Here is an 18,660-nt window from a genome sequence, read left to right as displayed (position 1 = left end):
CTGCAGGGGCTGCCTCCCAAAGCCTGTTTTTACCTGTTTTGCTCTGTTTTTGCTCACAATACGTACTCCCAAAGCATCCTCCTACATAAATCCACCAAAAGCACTTGGTACATCAAAAAAAAAACAATAAAAACTAAAATAAATGAAAACGGGGAAGAGTTTTCTGGTTGCCTCCCGATTAGCGCCTTTGTTTTACGTCGTTGGCTCGACACAACTCATGAAACTTCGTTAATCAATTGATGGCTCGTAGAGATCGATGTTCTCCAAATTCTCGACCTTGAACCCTTCGTAGTATGGTTTGAGCCTTTTTCCATTCACTTTGAACATGTTGTTGGTCTCTAAACTCCGAATTTCTACCGCTCCATGCGGATAGACCTTGTCAACTTGAATTGGACCCTTCCAACGGGAGCTCATCTTGTCATGCCACACCTTATTCTTTGCTTTGTGGTATACCTGGGATAATTTCTTGCCCGGAAATGATGACGGGGTGGGTGTTGCCCCTAGTGGTATAGGTGGAAGCTTGGACTGTTCATTCAATTCCGCCACCTTCACCTGCACATTAGTAGGTATAGAAGAATCCAAGCAATCACCAGACACAACATTAGTAATAGGTGTGAGGAGCTCATCCCCATGATCAATGTTAGAAACATCATGCAATATTGGATCGACAACATTTATAGAATATAAAGAATGAGTATCAACAGGATACCTTATGGTATCATAAATGTTATACACAATTGCTTTCCCATCAACCTCCATAGTCAAAGAACCGGTAGACACATCGATTTTTGTCTTAGCAGTCTTTAAGAAAGGTCTTCCTAACAGGATGGGGGCTGCTTGTTTGTCATGTTCCATGTCAAGGACGTAAAAGTCAGCAGGAAAGATCAATCCATCAACCTTAACAAGTACATCTTCTACTACCCCCTTAGGATATACATTGGACCTATCAGCTAACTGAATTACTACCCCAGTTTCATGCAAAGGCCCAAGTTCTAAAGATTTAAACAGGGAGTAGGGAATGACATTGATTGATGCACCTAGGTCCAACATGGCTCGGTGTAATGTGGTGTCTCCTATTGTAACAGGAATAGTAAACATACCAGGATCACCACATTTTTCTGGGAGTTTCTTTTGGAAAACTGCAGAAACATGAGCACTCACCTTCACTTTTTCTTTTCCTCCCAACCTGTGCTTTCTCTTGATCGTACACAGTTCCTTCATAAACTTAGCAAAACGAGGAACACTTTTAATCACATTCAAGAGGGGCATATTTACCTCACATTTGCTGAAAGTCTCATAAATATCCTTGTCTTTCTCATACCTTCGAGTATCTTGCAAGGCTTCTGGGAAAGGTGGCACAGGCTCATAAGAGGTAAAGGTTGGCGGATTCGCCTTAGTTTCTTGTTCTACTTCCTCCTCCTCAACTCCAATCAAGTCTATAGCCTTCTTAGGTGCAACTACAGTTTCTTGCAACTTTTTGCCACTTCTCAATGTTATTGCATTAACTTGTTGCTTAGGGTTCAGCTCCGTTTGGGATGGAAGCTTTCCAGAGTCCTTAGCTTCAAGTCGGCTTACTGCACTTGAGATTTGACTGACTTGATTCTCCAGGTTTTGAATACTTGATCTGGTTTCTTGTTGAAACTGCATCATATTCTGCTGCATGGTAGAAACATTAGAAGTTAGTGATCTAATCATTTCTTCAGTTGACATATTACCTGAATTAGAGCTTTGGCCTTGAGGTGTTAGGAACGGTGCCCTATATTGCTGAAACTGTTGTTGACCTTGAGCATGCTGATGTTGTTGGTTTCCTTGGGAATTCCCATATCTCAAATTTGGATGATCTCTCCATCCTGGGTTGTAGGTATTTGAAAAGGGATCATATCTTCTCTGCGGACCTTGCCCTTGAAAACCTAAGGCGTTGGCCTGCTCATTCTGCTCCTCTTGTAATTGAGGACATGCATCAGTGGGATGTCCCATGGAGGTGCATAAACCACAAGCATTCAGTTGCTGTGGATTCCTTGAGTTCACCATGAACTCACGCATCATAGAAGTCAAATCAGCTACTTGACTCTCTAACTCAGTTGTATTCGAATTTGCTAAATTCACCCGGCGCGTGGGAGTTCTCTGACTGAATTGCCTAGAATTTTCTGCTAGCTCTGCAATCAACCTAGTTGCATCTCCTGGAGTCTTATTCACTAGCCCTCCACCACTTGCTGCATTCACCATCCTCAAGTCATCATCAGTTAGACCTCCATAGAAGTATAGGATGAGGTCTTGATCGGAATACCCATGGTAAGGACAACTAGCACACAATCTCTTAAATCTCTCCCAATACTCATACAAGGATTCATCTTCCTTCTGATCCACATTGCTGATAGCTTTCTTAAGGCTTGCAGAAATAGTGGCTGGGTAGTACTTCTCAAGGAAACACTTCTTTAAATCTGCCCAAGTTGTTATGCTACCTGGGGGAAGATAGTAAAACCAATCCTTTGCTGCATCTTTGAGAGAAAAAGGAAATGCTCTAAACTGAATTTGTTCATCAGTCATCCCAATCGGTTTCATGCTAGTGCAAACCACATGAAATTCTGCCAGATGTTTATTCGGATCTTCGCCTTTCATGCCATGGATAGCCGGCAATAGATGAATTAGACCGGATTTGATCTCAACATTAGTACCTTCCTCCACGTGCTGATATGCAATGCACAACGGCTGTTGGTTCAAGTTAGGAGCTGTGAGTTCCCTTAGAGTTCGATTGTCAGCCATCTCCTCTTCTTCTTGAATATTGAAGGAGTATGTTGATTCAGTGGGGGTTGTTCTTGCCTCTTTTCGCAACCTGGAAATATTCCTTTCAATTTCTGGATCAAACTGCAAAACTTCTTTGTTAGCAGAACGGGTACTTATCATACCCTAGCGAACAAACAAAGAAAGATAGCTAAGAACAGTCCTAAAATAAATTCTACTAAGATAAACAATTAAAAAGTAACGCCTTAATTCCCCGGCAACGGCGCCAAAATTTGATGTGCCTCAGTCGTATGCAACCTAAAATATCACAACTAAGCTAACTGCAAATAAAACGTAGTTAGGGAAGTCGAGTTCGAATCCACAGGGAAAAAGGGACTAATAACTGGAAACCTAAGTGGAAATACTCTACGACGGTAGTAACCTAAGTAACGAGGGGGGTTTTCACGAGCAATGATGATAAATGAACTAAGTAAGAACAACGAACGTAATGAATAGGTAATCAATGAGAAGAACGGTCTTGGTTATGCGAAATCCACTAATGAACATACAAATTGATCATAGAAGTCTCCTCAATCAAGCTCTATTGAACACCTTGTTGTAGAATTCCTAGATTCTAAGTTCTATAAATAGTTAGAAATAGCAAAGCGCTCCTTTCTAACCCTTTCCAATGCACAATTCAAGACAAGCGCTCTAAATTATCCACAAGAAGAAAATAAACGGAGAAATCAACAAGGATTGAATAAATTAACACAAGCGGTCTAATTTCTTCAATAATATTATTCCCTCTTCAAGTTATCAACCAAAAGCATGCATCAATAACCTAAAGTTGCTACTTTGGAAAGATTAATTAGATGCAAGCGAATCCAATAATTCTAACCTAGCAATTGATTAAAGCAAATCATGAAATTAATTCAAGGAACAATATATATTCAATAGATATTAAGAGAAGAAAGATCTCACAATTCGTAGCTAAAAGCTTCAATCTTTAACCAAGAATCCGGAAGATTAAGCTTCCATGGATTCTAATTCCAAAACAAAGAATTCTGAAAATTCCAAGAAAACCCTAGAAAGCTTTTTTTTCTCAAAACTTAATTCTCCTTTTCTAACTTAAAACTTAATTAAAACTAAGCTATTTATATGTTTCTATATTTTAATAACATAACACAATAATAATAATAAAATAATATCCAAAACACGAGCCAAAACAAAGCCAAATTGCTGAAAATTAACCAAAACAGCCCGAATTTCTGCCAAAGCCGCTGCCAGCTGCTCTGGACCCGCTGGCAGCTGCTCTAGCAGCCCCTCACTCTGGTATACCCGCTGTTTTTGCCTTCTTTCCTTGCTTCTTCTTCTTGCTTTGCTTCACCTTTTCCTCAAGCTTTCTTCCTTGCTCTTCCATGCTCCATCACAACTCTCAAATCACGAGCCAAGGTCCATCCTTCTTACATAACTCTTCATTGGTTCCCGAGCTCACTCACTCACTTATACTCATAAATCCCGCCTTTTGCACATAAGTGAGATCACAGCCCAAAACTCACAAAAGCTAACAAAAGTACATATAAAGCATCAAAACACACCCTAAAATGCTTCTCTCAACCCATGATAAGAAGGCTTATCATAGGGTTTGTTATTAATCTTGTTAGTATCATGCCTAGGATCTTGCTATGCTTTAATATGATTATTATGATTTATATTATTATTATTAATGATGTTGATTATTTATTATGTTGCTTGATACATATTTTTTTATATTGTTATTGCTTGATCACCTTTTATGCATGTTTAAAGAGAATTAGTACTCGTAATCACGCTTAATAAGATAATTAATAATCTTGTTTAGGGTTAATATGATTATAATTCAAGTGATCGCCAATAATAGTTTATTTGTGCATTAAATTCAGCCAACATAGATTAAACAGGTTTAGGGTTAATCCTGTTGATTGTATGTTAGTCAGAAAGCGCACATGAATACGATCAGAATAAAGTAGAGGCCTATTTTTAGGGCAGGTCAATCTCTTTTAGGTTGGATTTGTACCATCATCCCTGAACCCTTATTTGGTTCATGACCTTATGGAGTTGACGATCTCTTGGATCGTTAAGGGGTGTAACCTTCATCCTATGAACGGTTTACAAGTTCCTTAAAAACTTGTTGGCGACTCTTTTGCTCTATCTTCTTCCCTGTTGGACGCCACCGTACTTTAGTGTATGATCACAGTGGGGTTCAAACTAGTGGGATTTTAAAGGCATGAAACTATTCCCTACAGTTTTTTGGCGACTGCACTGGGGAGGATTTCTATTTTAATTCCTGAATTTGTTTCAGCAATGATTTAGAATGAGTGGATGAGACTCGAAAAGTTCTAAGTACTTCATGTGCGTAATTTTGATTAACATTATTGTCATATGCATAAAAAGGTTCTCATTGGAAAGAACATCCGTAATGAGTAAAAAACATAGGATTTTACCCGTAGGAAATTTGAGAAATGTCTTTCACAACTAGGACTGAAATAACACCGCGCGAAACTGGATGATTTTATTGAGCATAGAAAGCTGCTGAGGCATGTGGGAAGTAGAGTCAGGGGCCAGAGCTTGGCGCCACACTTATTGCCGTACCGCTAGACGCCAGTATTGGCGACAGGCGCTACAGTTAAAAGTTTGCACCAGTCTCTGTTTGCTGGCGCCAATTTCCCCCAATACCGAGCCAGAAATATGCGTTCTAATTTCGACCGGTTTTTCGTATTTTTTGCTCGATCCTACTTCCTGATTGAATTGTTTCTCATTTTTCTGAAACCCATGTGTTCTACATATGGACATAACCCTCTGGGAATTCATGCTCTATCTACCCGATTGAACGCTCCTGGCAACAAAGGGTACATCTGAGAGGTTGAATTTACCAAACCATGGAAGTGAGTTTTTTCTAAAAACTCGCGGTGTTCTATCCACACGCGTTAACCCTTCACGGTTAGGCTTCTACGCGGTGCATCTGGACAATTAACCATGGACCCTATTTGACTAAACCATATCTCGAACTTTAGAGAACTAGAGCCATGGTTAGGTTGCGAACTCATTGCATCATATTGTGCCTACTTGACTAATTGTGCATTATTTGTTGTGCATATATATCCTATGCTCCTCTTAACCGTTTGTTGATTTGTGTTGAGATTATAATTAATGACTTAAAGAACTTTGCCTTATCAATTAATTAATTAATTCGAGTCAATAAAGTTTTTTCTTCTTTTAATCGGAATTGACCTAGTACGACTTTAGGCATACCCCAGTTGACTAAAAATATCGAAAACAGTCCCAGACCGAGGCTCCAATATTGGTGCCAAAATCTGAGCTGTAGCGCCACTTTATGGTGTGTAGCGCCAGACGTTTACTAAAAAGTCTGGCGCCAATCACCATATTGTGACGCCAGTCCTGTCGCTTGGCCGACAGTTCGGATTATTTGTCGAGTCATCACCTAATGTCTAATTAATCAGTTTCCTGTTTAATTCGGTTAATTTTGCTGGCAATAATGCTTAATTGAATCAATATTCGAGTTTAGGCACTAAGTCCCATGGTCTTACACAAGAGTCCAAGCATGTCACTTACACTCAATACACACACCAATACACATGTCTTGACCATGATTAAGGGAGTCTTGTGTGCGCGCGTTATTTTTCGTCATTTTTTTTAGGGGGGTAAGTCGGATATTAATCCTCCAATAAATAATAATACTTAAGTTCCCCAAACACATGTACATTATTGCTCCCTAAAAATATGCATACTTTTTGCATACCCTTTTTTTACGTACCCTTTTTTTTAAAATAAAAAATAAAAACCATAAAGTCATATTGATTCGAGTCAAGTAATTAAAACGCAAACTGGCTTAATTTACAGCGCGTGGTCAAGAAAGGAAGGACGATTAATTAAAGATAACCTCTTCGTACAAGTCCAACTTTTCGACAAACCTATAGCTCGCAAGAGGAAAGCAAGAGTCATAATGGAAACTCAGGAATAAGTTAACGATCTCAAGAACCAACTGGCTACTGGAACTGAGACACTGAATCTTCTCGCACTTAAGATCGAGGATCCCGCGAAGCAACAACAAATGGACCTCATGCAAGAAAGCCTAAGCAAGTTGTCCAGCGACTACAAGTTTCAAGAACTCACATCCCAAGGGGTCTCGTTGGATAAGGATCTTCTTCCGCAGAAGTTCAGTGCCAACGACATCCCAAAGTTTAGGTCAATCGACAACCCATACTTCCATCTAAGAGCGTTTGAAACAATAATGAGCATCAAGGGTATCGATAAGAAAGTTTTCCTTTCTCTGTTCTCGCTATCTCTCGAGACTGTTCGCCAACAATGGTTCTTTTCTCTTGAAAAAGAAAAGACCTCTACCTGAGAATCCATAGCAAACGCTTTCGTCGATAGGTACAAGTGTAACGTTCAAGTCGAAACTGACCATAGAGAACTTGAAATCCTCAAACAGAAGGAGAATGAAGGCTTCACATCTTTCTTTAACAAGTGGAGAGAAACCTCAGCTAAAATGATTGAGGTACCAAGTGAAAAAGAGTCCGTGAGATTGTTCATTAAAAATCTCCAAGAAAAATATTCAAAACATCTTAAATATCAAAATAACCTTCATACCTTTAAGGCTGTTTATGATATTGGGATTAATATTGAAGATGACTTAGCTAAATCTAAAGCTGCCAACAATAACTCCAACAGTGGCTGGAAAGGAAAGAAGAACGATAATCCTTCTTCTTCCAAAACCGCCCACTCAAATAATGTTAGCACCTTTAATCTAGGAGAAGTCCTCGCCATGAACAATCAAGGACAAAAGAAACCCTTTAGGAGAAACTTCACTCCTATTGGCATGAGTTATGACACCGCGTTTGATCGGCTAAATGCAAAAGGTCTTATAACTCCCATTGGACCATTTGGAGATCCACCAGTCGAGAAGAGGTCGCCTAATTGGAACCCCAATGCACATTGCAAATATCATCAAGGTAGGGGCCATTCTACTGAAAGCTGTTGGAAGCTTTAGGAAGATATTCAAGACCTAATTGACAGTAACAAGCTGTCGTTGCCCCCTGCCAGTAAGAAACCGAGTATTGACAATGCACCTCTAGCTCACACATTGGCTATCTCCGATGAAGAAAGCGAAGTTGACCCCTCATCACTCATTAAGCCTGTCAAAGCAACCAACGTCGAAGAGGAAGAAGAAGAGACCTTTTTCGATGTCGAAGATAATCTTCCAGAACCAGCAAATGAGGTAGAGATACGAATACTCACACTGTATCTGAGGGAGACATCGCAACTGTTACATGAAACTCTCAAAATTTTGAATGAACTTCACAAGGAATATGATGAAGAACCTAAGAGAGAATTCACACCAGTAAAAACGACTTATGAGGCAAAACACTTTCCCTTACAAGTCACCGAAAGACCCAAGAAGAGCAATAAAGTTTATACTCCAATTGGGATCCCGTATACACAAATGTTTGAAATGCTCTCCGAGAATGGCAAGGTCAAACTTCTCGAACCGAGACCATTTGAATCATTAAAAAGGACAGATAGATATTACTGTCAATACCATCAGTCAGGAGGACATACCCTAGAAAACTGCCTCAAGTTCAAGGATTTGGTGCAGAAAATGATTGATAGAAAGGAACTAGTCCAAATTCAACAAGAAGAGGACATAAATGTTAATGGAGTATGGGACAGTGATGAAGAAGACGTCTATCTAAAAGACATATTAGGACCTTCACCTTCTATATCATACACCACAGACGACATTTGGGTTGATGAAGATTCATCAATAGACGTCCTCACAAGATCGGGGAGAATACAACCTCTCGTTTTAACACAACCTATGCCTACTACACAACAAGTTCCCATACCTATCATCGAAGACAATGACATCGTTAAACAATTCAAGAAAACAAAAGTTGAGATGAATGTATGGAAGCTTCTGGCGACATCTCGAGAACATAGGTTGGCTGTGATGAATGCTTTGGATAAAATCGGGATAGATTCTGACACCACTCCTGAGGAACTAGCTAACTTCCTCACGAGTGACCTCCCTAGTCCGATTAATCTAATCAATTTCTCTGATAAAGATTTACCCCCGGAAGGTGACAAGCACTATAAGGCGTTAAACCTTACGGTATTCTGCAAAAGGATGAATGTCCCCATGACTCTTGTAGACAATGGATCGGCTATCAATGTCTGTCCACTTAGGACTGCAAGGATGCTTGGCATAAAGGATGAGGATTTAACTCCGTCCACACAAGGAATAAGAGCTTACGATAATACTCGACGTCAAGCTCTTGGTAAAATAACCCTAAATGTGACGGCAGGAGCAATAGAACACGCTACTACTTTTCAAGTGGTAGACATCAAAGCCTCATTCAATCTGTTGTTAGGACGCCCTTGGCTCCATGACCTAAAGGTTTTCCCTTCATCTCTCCACCAACAAGTAAAAGCCATAGTTGGAGGAATCCCATCACTATTAATGCTTCGCCAATGAGGATCAAATCAATAGAGAATCCAATCATTAACGTAGAGCACGATGAAGATGATGAAGACCTATGGGGCTTTAACGAAGAAGTCTCCTTAATCCAAGAGGATGAAAGGACATCTCTTTGCCACGACCTCCATTCCAACATGATTATCAACACTATGCTGAAGAAACAAGGACACTTCCCTGGGATGACCTTAGGAAAGAAGAAGGGAATAGAAAAATCGATAGAGTCACCTGGCCTCCCTAAACTAGATACTTTCGGACTTGGTTTCGAACCAACTCGGAAAGATTTCAAGCAAGCCCAAGATAAATTGAAAGCACGTAGGGACGCTCGTATTCAAAAGAAAGCTATTCCAATGGATCAGTACCCTCTTACGGTTAATGGTCAGTTTATAAAAGAAGGAGAGGACTATCCATGCCATGAATTTCCCGAACCATTTGTTGTAAATGGCATACGACAACCAGGATTCGAGATTTTCTTGGATTGCTACTTCACTGATGAAATCCCCATTCCCGTCCATAAGGAGAAAGCACCCCCATGCTTTGACTTTAACGTCATGGGATTACTGTTTGGGCGAGAAAAGGATGAGTCAGTTTATGAGAAAGACAACTCTTCACTCATTCAAACGGTCCTACAAAGCGAAAACTTCGACCCTTCAAAGCTAATTACTCCAGCCGAAGGATCGCTGCAAGGGCGGTGCAAGACTATCAAGGTGACTACTCCGAGTGGAAGGAAGATATCGATCACGACAGGGCAAGGGCCGATGTTTGAAGAATCGTCGGAGTCAGAGTCAGAGTCTGAGTCAGAGTCTTTCCCCATAGAATCTTCTAAGTCTTTAGCTATAACGCCTCCCCTTCCAATTTCTTCTCCTAGGATAGTTAGTGATCCAGTCCCCGAGGACATATCACTCTTTGATGTAATGATCTCAGAGTATAATAATATCGCTCATTCTTCTTACTTCTCGTGTTCTTCCCTAACCCAAGATGACGAATATTGCTTAGCTAACGATGAAAAAGATAAAGAAATTATTAAAGCAATGGAAACACTTGAAAAGAAAACACCAGTAATTGAAGAGACTGAAACAGTTGACATCTCAAATGATTCAACTCATAAAAGAGAAGTTAAAATCGGACTAACATTGAATAAACAAGAAAGAACCGATTTAATTAACTTGCTTAAAGAATTTATCGATGTATTTTCTTGGTCATATGAAGATATGCCAGGCATTAACAGAGAAATGGCTCAACACACTATACCATTAATACCAGGAATGAAACCTGTAAAACAAAAGTTGCGTCGAATGAAACCCGACGTAGCACTTAAAATAAAAGAAGAAGTTCAAAAACAAATAACTGCAGGTTTTATCAAGGTATCCAAATACCCCGAATGGGTCGCCAACGTTGTCCCAGTTCCAAAGAAAGACGGAAGGGTAAGGATGTGTGTCGACTATCGAGATCTAAATAAGGCAAGTCCAAAGGATGACTTCCCTTTGCCACACATCGATATTCTGGTAGACAACACAACAAATCACGCGCTTCTCTCATTCATGGACGGATACGCAGGGTACAATCAGATTCTCATGGCGGAAGAAGACATGGAGAAGACAACTTTCATCACACCATGGGGCACTTACTGTTACACGGTAATGCCATTTGGGTTGAAAAACGCAGGTGCTACTTACCAATGTGCAACAACTGCCTTGCTTCATGACATGATGCACAAAGAAGTTGAAGTATATGTCGATGACATGATTGTGAAATCAAAGGACCGTCCAGGCCATCATGTAGCCTTAAGGAAATTTTTCGAAAGGTTAAGAAAATACAATATGAGGTTGAATCCATCAAAATGTGCTTTTGGAGTCACCTCAGGCAAGCTCTTGGGGTATGTCATAAGCTCTAGAGGAATAGAGGTAGATCCAACCAAGATTAAAGCAATCATGTCAATGCCACCGCCCAAGACCGAGAAACAGATTCGAGGATTCGTTGGTCGGTTGCAATACATAAGTAGGTTCATATCAAAACTAACAACGATATGTGAACCAATCTTCAAAAAGCTCAAGAAGAATGTACCAGTAATATGGGATGATGAGTGTCAAAAAGCCTTTGACCGGATCAAAGCCTATCTCGCAAATCCTCCCGTATTAGCGCCAGCACTTCCCGGAATACCTCTTAGGTTATATTTGACGGTTACCAAGGAGACAATGGGAGCCATGCTAGCACAAGAGGTAAAAAACAAAGAGAATGCAATCTATTACTTAAGTAAGAAGATGCTCGAATACGAAATACGCTATACACCACTCGAGAAATTGTGCCTCGCTTTGGTGTGGGCCTCAACTAAGTTGAGACATTACATGTTGGTGCATACCGTTTTCGTGGTATCTCGATTAGATCCACTCAAATACTTGTTCGAGAAATCAACACTCAATGGACGTATTTCAAGATGGATAGTCAACTTAGCCCAGTTCGATGTGCAGTTTATGCCACAAAAAGCTATTAAAAGATCCGTGGTGTCAGACATTCTGGCAGATTTTCCATTAGAAGACTCGACACCAATACAGGACAATGAATTTCCAGATGAAGATTTGATGGTAACCGAAGATGATACTTGGACCTTGTATTTCGACGGAGCCTCAAACCAAAAGGGATGTGGTGTCGGAGTGCTACTAGTATCACCTAAGGAAGAACATGTCCCAATCTCAATAAAGCTCGATTTCGACGTTACCAACAATGCTGCTGAATATGAAGCATGTGTGGTAGGCCTTGAAACAGCTCTGGCATTGGGAGTAAAGAAGTTAAGGATATTCGGAGACTCTTCTCTGATCATCAATTAAATATCTAAAAGGTGGAAAGTAAGGAGCAAAAGCCTAGCCCCTTACCAAACTTATCTGGAAACTCTTACCGGTCAGTTAGAGAAGGTGGAATACACATATCTACCTAGAGAAGAAAACCAATTTGGTGATGCCTAGGCAAGATTAGCCTCAATGGTTAGGATTCCCACGGATATCGAGCAAATGCCTCTAACTATCAAAAAAAGACACAAACCAGCATATATACAGGCTATAAAAGACGACGACCCAGTCCAAGACGAAGATGAAGAATAAGAAGAAGAACCATGGTACACAGACATTCTCAACTATGTCACCAAGGGAGAATACCCTCCTCATGCTGACAAAAGAGCAAAACGAGCCTTGAGACTTTTGGCTTCTCAATATGTAATCATAGACAACGAGCTACATAAAAGGGTACCTAAAGGTCGAGCTCTCCTACGTGTAGGGAAGGTGGATGCACGAAGAATAATGAGAATGGTCCACGAAGGAATCTGTGGAACTCATATAAATGGCAAAATGTTAGTCCAGAAAATAATGCAAGAAGGATATTATTGGACTACCATGAATAGGGACTGCCATCAATATGTGAAAAGATGCCCTAAGTGTCAAATTTATGCCAATTTACAACACGTTCCTCCATCTTTTCTCTAATCCTACACATCACCATGGCCATTCTCTACATGGGGAATTGACATAATTGGCAAGATCACTCCTCCAGGGACAGGAGGCCACAAATTTATTCTAGTAGCAATTGATTACTTTACAAAGTGGGTTGAAGCGCAATCATACGCTAAACTCACTGCAAAACATGTAGCACTCTTTATCGAGAGGAATATCATTTGTCGATATGGAGTCCCACATGAAATGATAAGTGACAATGGAACTCACTTTCAAGCCGAATGTGAAGAATTGCTACATAAATATGGTATCCAACATCATCATTCGTCCCCTTATAGACCTCAAGCAAACGGAGCAGTCGAGGCAGCTAATAAGAATTTAAAGACTATCATCGAGAAAATGACAGAAATTTATAAGGATTGGCCTGACAAGCTTCACTTTTCATTGTGGGGTTATCGCACGTCAATCCGTACGTCAACAGGAAATACACCATTTTCTTTGGTATATGGAATGGATGTCGTACAACCTGTCGTACTAGAAATACCATCTCTACGTATTGCGCTAGAGAGTAAACTCGATGAAGTCGAATGGACTAGGGTAAGATATGAAGAATTGATCCTACTCGACGAAAAACGACTAGAAGCTCTACATCACACTCAGTGCTATCAAACTCGTATGGATAAACATTTTAATAAGAAGGTCAAGACAAGAAATATCAAAGTAGGAGATTTGGTATTAAAATCGCTAAGAAAAAATGTTTTAGATCCAAGGGGAAAGTTTAGACCTAATTGGTCCGGCCCCTACATTGTCAAAACAATCCTGTCAGGTGGTGCGGCAAATTTAACTGACATGGATGGCAATAAATTCTCAAACATGACCAATCTTGACCAACTTATAAAATACTACCCATAATTACTTGAGTAAGACACTCAAGAGAGCTACGTTCGGCCTGATTCCTTAGGAAAGGATACGTAGGCAACCCATTACGGGTGCGGCCACTTTATTTTTCGACATCTCCGCGTTCCAGAATCAACAAAAAGTCAACAAAAGTCGGAAAAGCAACTGGCGTCACAAAACAGAGTCTGGCGCCAGCCAAAAGCCATTAGCGCCAGACATTGGAATTGGCGCCTGGTGCCAGACCTCAATAGCTGGCGCCAATCTACAATTACTGACGCCAATTCAGTCATAAAATCTTGGCGAATTTCGGTGTTTTTTCGGAAAATTTTCGACTTCCGTGCTCGAAAGATTTTTGGAAAATTAATTTTTTTTCGGTTTTTCATTGCTTTAATAAAATAAATTTAAAGTAACAATTTAATTGAAACCTGAAATTTCATGAATAAAACAAAATTACATTGTTAATGGAATTTAAATAAGGCTGAAATAAATTAACTTCAAATAAAAAATTAATAATGTAATAAATCTAAAGCTAAGCAATGTTCTAGTCTTTCTTCTCCTTCTTTGCTCTTTTCAAATTCTTTTCTGTTTCCTCCTCTTCATCCATTACTTTAGCTAGTATGCATCCTTTAGAGGACCTACATTCAATTTTGGAATAGATTGTTTCTCCTTCAGCTAGCACCCCATGCTTCTTTTCCACCCAAACCTTTTTGTCTGTAGCTTTCCTTTTCCCCTTGTTTTTAGTAGCATTATTTTTCTTAGGCATTGTAGGTGTCTTGAACTCAATTCTTGCACCTAAGAGTTCCTTGGCCGGTGTCAACCTGTCACCTAGACGATTCTTCACATCGGTTTTACCCTGATCAACTGAACACTTCTTCAGCAACCACTTCTTTACATCATTAAGTAAAGAAGGGGGAACCTTTTGGGTAATCACTTCCCATAAAGGTCTAGCGCTCCAGTAAGTGTCAAATTTATCTACTACTTGAGATATGGGATATTCATAGGGAGGACTAAGATCCCCGGAAGGAATATTTTGAAGCAAGCCATATTGTCTCTTTACTCTGCAGGGATAGTAATATGTCACGCGAGACAAGCTTGGAAGACGGTAGAAAGGTTGCTTGTTAACACCAACCATCCTTTTTATTTTCCACCATGGGATGACCCACTTGATAGCAAAATCACGTGATTCAAAAACTTTCTTCCACCCATGGCGCCCAATTTTAGGGATGCGCTTCTTTCTTCTCACAAAGCAAGTGGGCGTATAATTTTCAATATCGTCCGGAGGGCTAATTAATTCTAGCCTCTCCATTAGCCATGTTTCGGGGTTTTTGTCCCTCGGGAGAGTTACAACACTGAAACTGGATTCAACTGAGGACGCCTGTACCTGCAAAGCAAACGGACCTCCGGATGGTTGGGGGTCCGCCTCCGAAGATTAAGTCAGCAAACGTTCGGAAATAAATCGTGCGGAAGTAAAGTTATCTGCTTGGATTCCAAGCTCAGGTAAAGTGAGATAAGTGACGTATTGTCTCGTATTGCGTGTCAAAAATTCTCTCTTCGTCATAAATGACATAATGTCCCTATTTATAGGGTCCTTTTGAAAAGTGTGCCTTCTTAGGATTTGGTGACCTAGGAATTAAGTCATGACGTTTTGCGGCGCCTCGGGATTTGGGCCATAGAAGGCCGCCATCCCAGGGCCAATGCCTAAGTGACACGTGTCACTGTGCCCAAAAGGATTTTGAAGCACTTTTTGTGTGACACGTGTCGCCACCTGAATGGTCTCTTCTGGACCTTCAGTCCACGAAGGACGCAGAAGAGTCCACCCTCCACGTGTCATCATTCCATAGGTCCAAATGGCACCTATACGGAGGACACGTGGCGCTTTCTGATTGGGCCACCTGGCCGGGTATAAAATACCCAAATCATTTGCCCCTCACAGGGGTCACGTGCATTGCACGTGACTCCTGTGACAGGTGTCAGTATCTGAGTGGTCAGATTCAAAAATTTACTGGAGGGAAAAAATTAGGGTTTTACCCCCTATAAATAATGAGGTTTGACCCCCCCTTGGATTCACACCTTGGAGATTCTCTGGAGAATCTTGGACTTTTTTGACTTAAAGAATCTCAAATTCTCTAAGAGTTTTTCAAGCATCCGACACTTGGCCAACAGTCCGACCGTTCTTTTGTCAACCAGGCGTCTTTTTCCCTTCTTCTAAAGGTAACGCTTGTATTTTCTTTTTACTCTTCATTTTTTCTTTGTTTTCGAAAAAATGGCTCCCCAATTGCATGCGGCACGGCGTAGGATAGTGATCAGCCGGTCACCGGGGACGGCTGAATCTAGAGCTAGCAGTGCCGAATGCTTGGCCAAAGACCTTGCTTTGCGAACTTCTCCGAATCCGACTGTTTTCGTGTCTGTGCAGGACACTATGGCCAGAATCAAAAGAACAACAAGGCAGTGTAGCTCTGATGGAGTTTTCTTCCATTCGGATGGGTCGACTGTTTATTCAGACGGCTCAATAAGAGTGCCTCGAAGTGAGCTGTCGGAACACCCTGACAGCCCTTCCTATCTTCCTCCTACCCCCACCTATTACCATTCGCCCACATCTAGTGGAACTCCCAGTGATGGAATCCTGGGGGAGGCAGATGAAGAATATCAACCCGGGCCTTCTGGACAGGCGCCGGAAGAGAGTCTAGGGGAGGACCCCGCTGCCACCAGTCGGCGGTCCCCTAGCTCTGATGACGAGTCGGCCTCGTCATCTTCTTCAAAGAATGCCTCCGTAACTTCAGAGGAGGCTAGATCAAACATAGATTCTGCTAGAGAGTCCCCTACTATCAGCATGTTCCGCCAGGCAGGCGAAGCGCCATGGCATCCGGCCTTGCCAATTTTAGGCGCAAGGTCGTCCTAGGCTATGGCTACACTTTGTCGGTCCCTAACGAGGGCGACACCATAACCTGGCCGAGCCTGGCCAGCTATCAAGACAAAGCATTCAGCTGCTATGATGCGGCCTTCCAGGCTGGCCTCCGCTTCCCTCTCTGATCATCAATTCTAGACTGGAGGACTAAGTTCTACATAGTCAAGTCTGCTGACAGCCGCCCGAACCAAAAGTATAACAGGTGGAATAAGGATCCACCTGTCCTAGCAGGCAGGAACGCATTGCCGCCTGTTCCCAGGCGGGCAAAGGAGGAGATCATGGACGCGGAGTTGTTTACCGTGTCCGTGTGGACGAATGATGAGGGGGAGAAGGAGGTCACCCCTCAATGCTATCTCCCTTTGTATAAGTGGTTTGAAGAAGGAACAATCTTAGCCGCCTGTGGGCTAAGTTCTGAGATGCCGAGAGGTAGTCGGCCGTCTGTTTTATATGCAGTTTACTTTTGCTTTTCAATACTTGTTTAATGATGCTAGCACTTGTTCATTTTTGCAGACAAAGCAATGGAAAAGCTCTCGGCCACAAGGAAGCCGGTTGTATCTGCTGCTCGATACAGGTCGAATGTCCTAAACAGGGCAAAAGTAACCACTCACACCAAAGTGGACGAGCAGAAAACTGGCGGCACCCCCAAGGTAGAAAATTGTTATACTTTCATTTCTAACCAATATTAAATTTGCCCGAATGATTTCTAACTTGCGTTTATCTTGTGTTGATGTAGGTTGCGCCTTCCAAATCTCCTTCAAAACCATCCAACCCTAAGGTCCAAAAGACAAGGGCGGGTGATGTTTGCGCATCCAGCAAGGGCGGCCGGAAGCACATTGCTCATAGGCCCAAGAAGGGCCCAGACGCCTCTTCTCTCGAAGCTGAACAGGAGATCAGCAAACCGAATGCCCAGAGGGCATCGAAGGGTGGCTTTAAGCAACCCACCACTGCTGTCAGCTCAGCAGGAGAGAAGAGGAGCCTGGGGAGAGAGGAGGAACAGAAGGACGACGGTAAAATTCATTCGCCTCCATTGTTCTTCCATTTAGATGTACTTGAGTTATTTTTCTAACTTTCTTTCCTTCTTAGTTCCTGTGCAGAGGCCGACTGTAGTCCAGATGGCCAAGTCCATGATGAGGGCGGTTGATCCTGACGACAAGGCGTCTGTCAGAGGAGTCGGCACCCTTGACTTGGATGGCATCTTGGGGAACCTCTGCGAGGTATGAGTCTTAGATCAAGCAATTTTTTTTTTTCGCCTGGTTTAACCATTCGGCTCTTTTGCAGGCCATGCTGCGCGTCCAAGGGCTTAGACTACCCCTCAAGGAGAAGTCCAAAGAGGAAACAGTTGCCAAAGCTCGGGCCGAGTCCGCCTTGGATCGAGCTCAATTTGATATTGCTCAGAATGAGTTTCTGACGCTTGATATGATGTATTCGCAGGCGGAAGCCAATATGCAGGTGAAGAAGGACCTGGACTCGGCCCGCCTGCGCATCACTTCCCTTAAGAAAGAGATTACAACTCTTAAGGAGAAGCTCGAGCCTCTTCAAGATGCCAAAGAAGAGGCCGAGAGAGCCATGCAGAAGGTGGGCCGCTTGGAGCAGCGCCTCAGCAACCAGGAGCATCAGCTGAAGTCCAAGTTTGAGTCCGTGGCTGATCAAGTGAGAGAGGCTCTTGTTAAGAAAATGATGAGAGATTATGAAGCCATCATGCGGGACACTTGGGCGGCTGTACAACCGGACTCAGACTATCAGATTTGGAAATCCAAATTTGACGAAGCCAGCAAAGCATTCGACGCTCGCCTTATTGAAGAGGCTGAGAATGCTGAGGCCGAGGAAAGTTCTGGGTCCGACTCTTCTAGGGAGTCGTCCTCTGGTGGCGAGGAGGAGGATCAGGCGGAGGAGCAAGAGAAAAAGGATGAAGAGCAGCCGAAGTACGATAGGCCGGCTGCCACTAAAGAGGCTCTCCCCTGATCACTTAAGCTTTTATGCTTTTCTGCGGCCGAATGGCCATGTATATTTCTTTTCCGGCCTACGTGCCGAGTATTTATATCTTTACCGACCGAGGGGTCGGGTAATTTGACAATCTTTCTGGCTTTGCCAGATGACAATCTTAACCAATCGTCTGGTGACGATTGGTCTTTTTTAATTTGAATCATTCGTCCATTTGGCTG

The 18,660-nt window shown here is 42.0% G+C and overlaps 2 protein-coding genes across 2 annotated transcripts; one reads left to right on the top strand and one right to left on the bottom strand.

Moving 5' to 3' along the window:
* Nucleotides 1-228: 228 nt before the first annotated feature.
* Nucleotides 229-2,226, bottom strand: LOC110723988. The gene is made up of 2 exons (XM_021903402.1): nt 1,276-2,226; nt 229-1,128 (listed from the first exon to the last, which is right to left on the bottom strand). The coding sequence occupies exons 1-2, from the start codon at nt 2,224-2,226 to the stop codon at nt 229-231; spliced, it is 1,851 nt and encodes a 616-aa protein (XP_021759094.1).
* A 13,786-nt stretch (nt 2,227-16,012) lies between these two features.
* Nucleotides 16,013-18,460, top strand: LOC110723987 (inner centromere protein-like). The gene is made up of 5 exons (XM_021903401.1): nt 16,013-16,421; nt 17,009-17,145; nt 17,232-17,505; nt 17,582-17,712; nt 17,777-18,460. Exons 1-5 carry the CDS (start codon nt 16,013-16,015, stop codon nt 18,458-18,460), a joined length of 1,635 nt encoding a protein of 544 aa, XP_021759093.1.
* The last annotated feature ends 200 nt before the right edge of the window (nt 18,461-18,660 follow it).

This window comes from Chenopodium quinoa, unplaced genomic scaffold, assembly GCF_001683475.1.
Source record: "Chenopodium quinoa cultivar QQ74 unplaced genomic scaffold, ASM168347v1, whole genome shotgun sequence".
Classification (NCBI taxonomy): Eukaryota; Viridiplantae; Streptophyta; class Magnoliopsida; order Caryophyllales; family Amaranthaceae; genus Chenopodium; species Chenopodium quinoa.
Note: the sequence above shows the minus strand (reverse complement) of the source record. Positions and strands in the feature narration are given on the sequence as shown.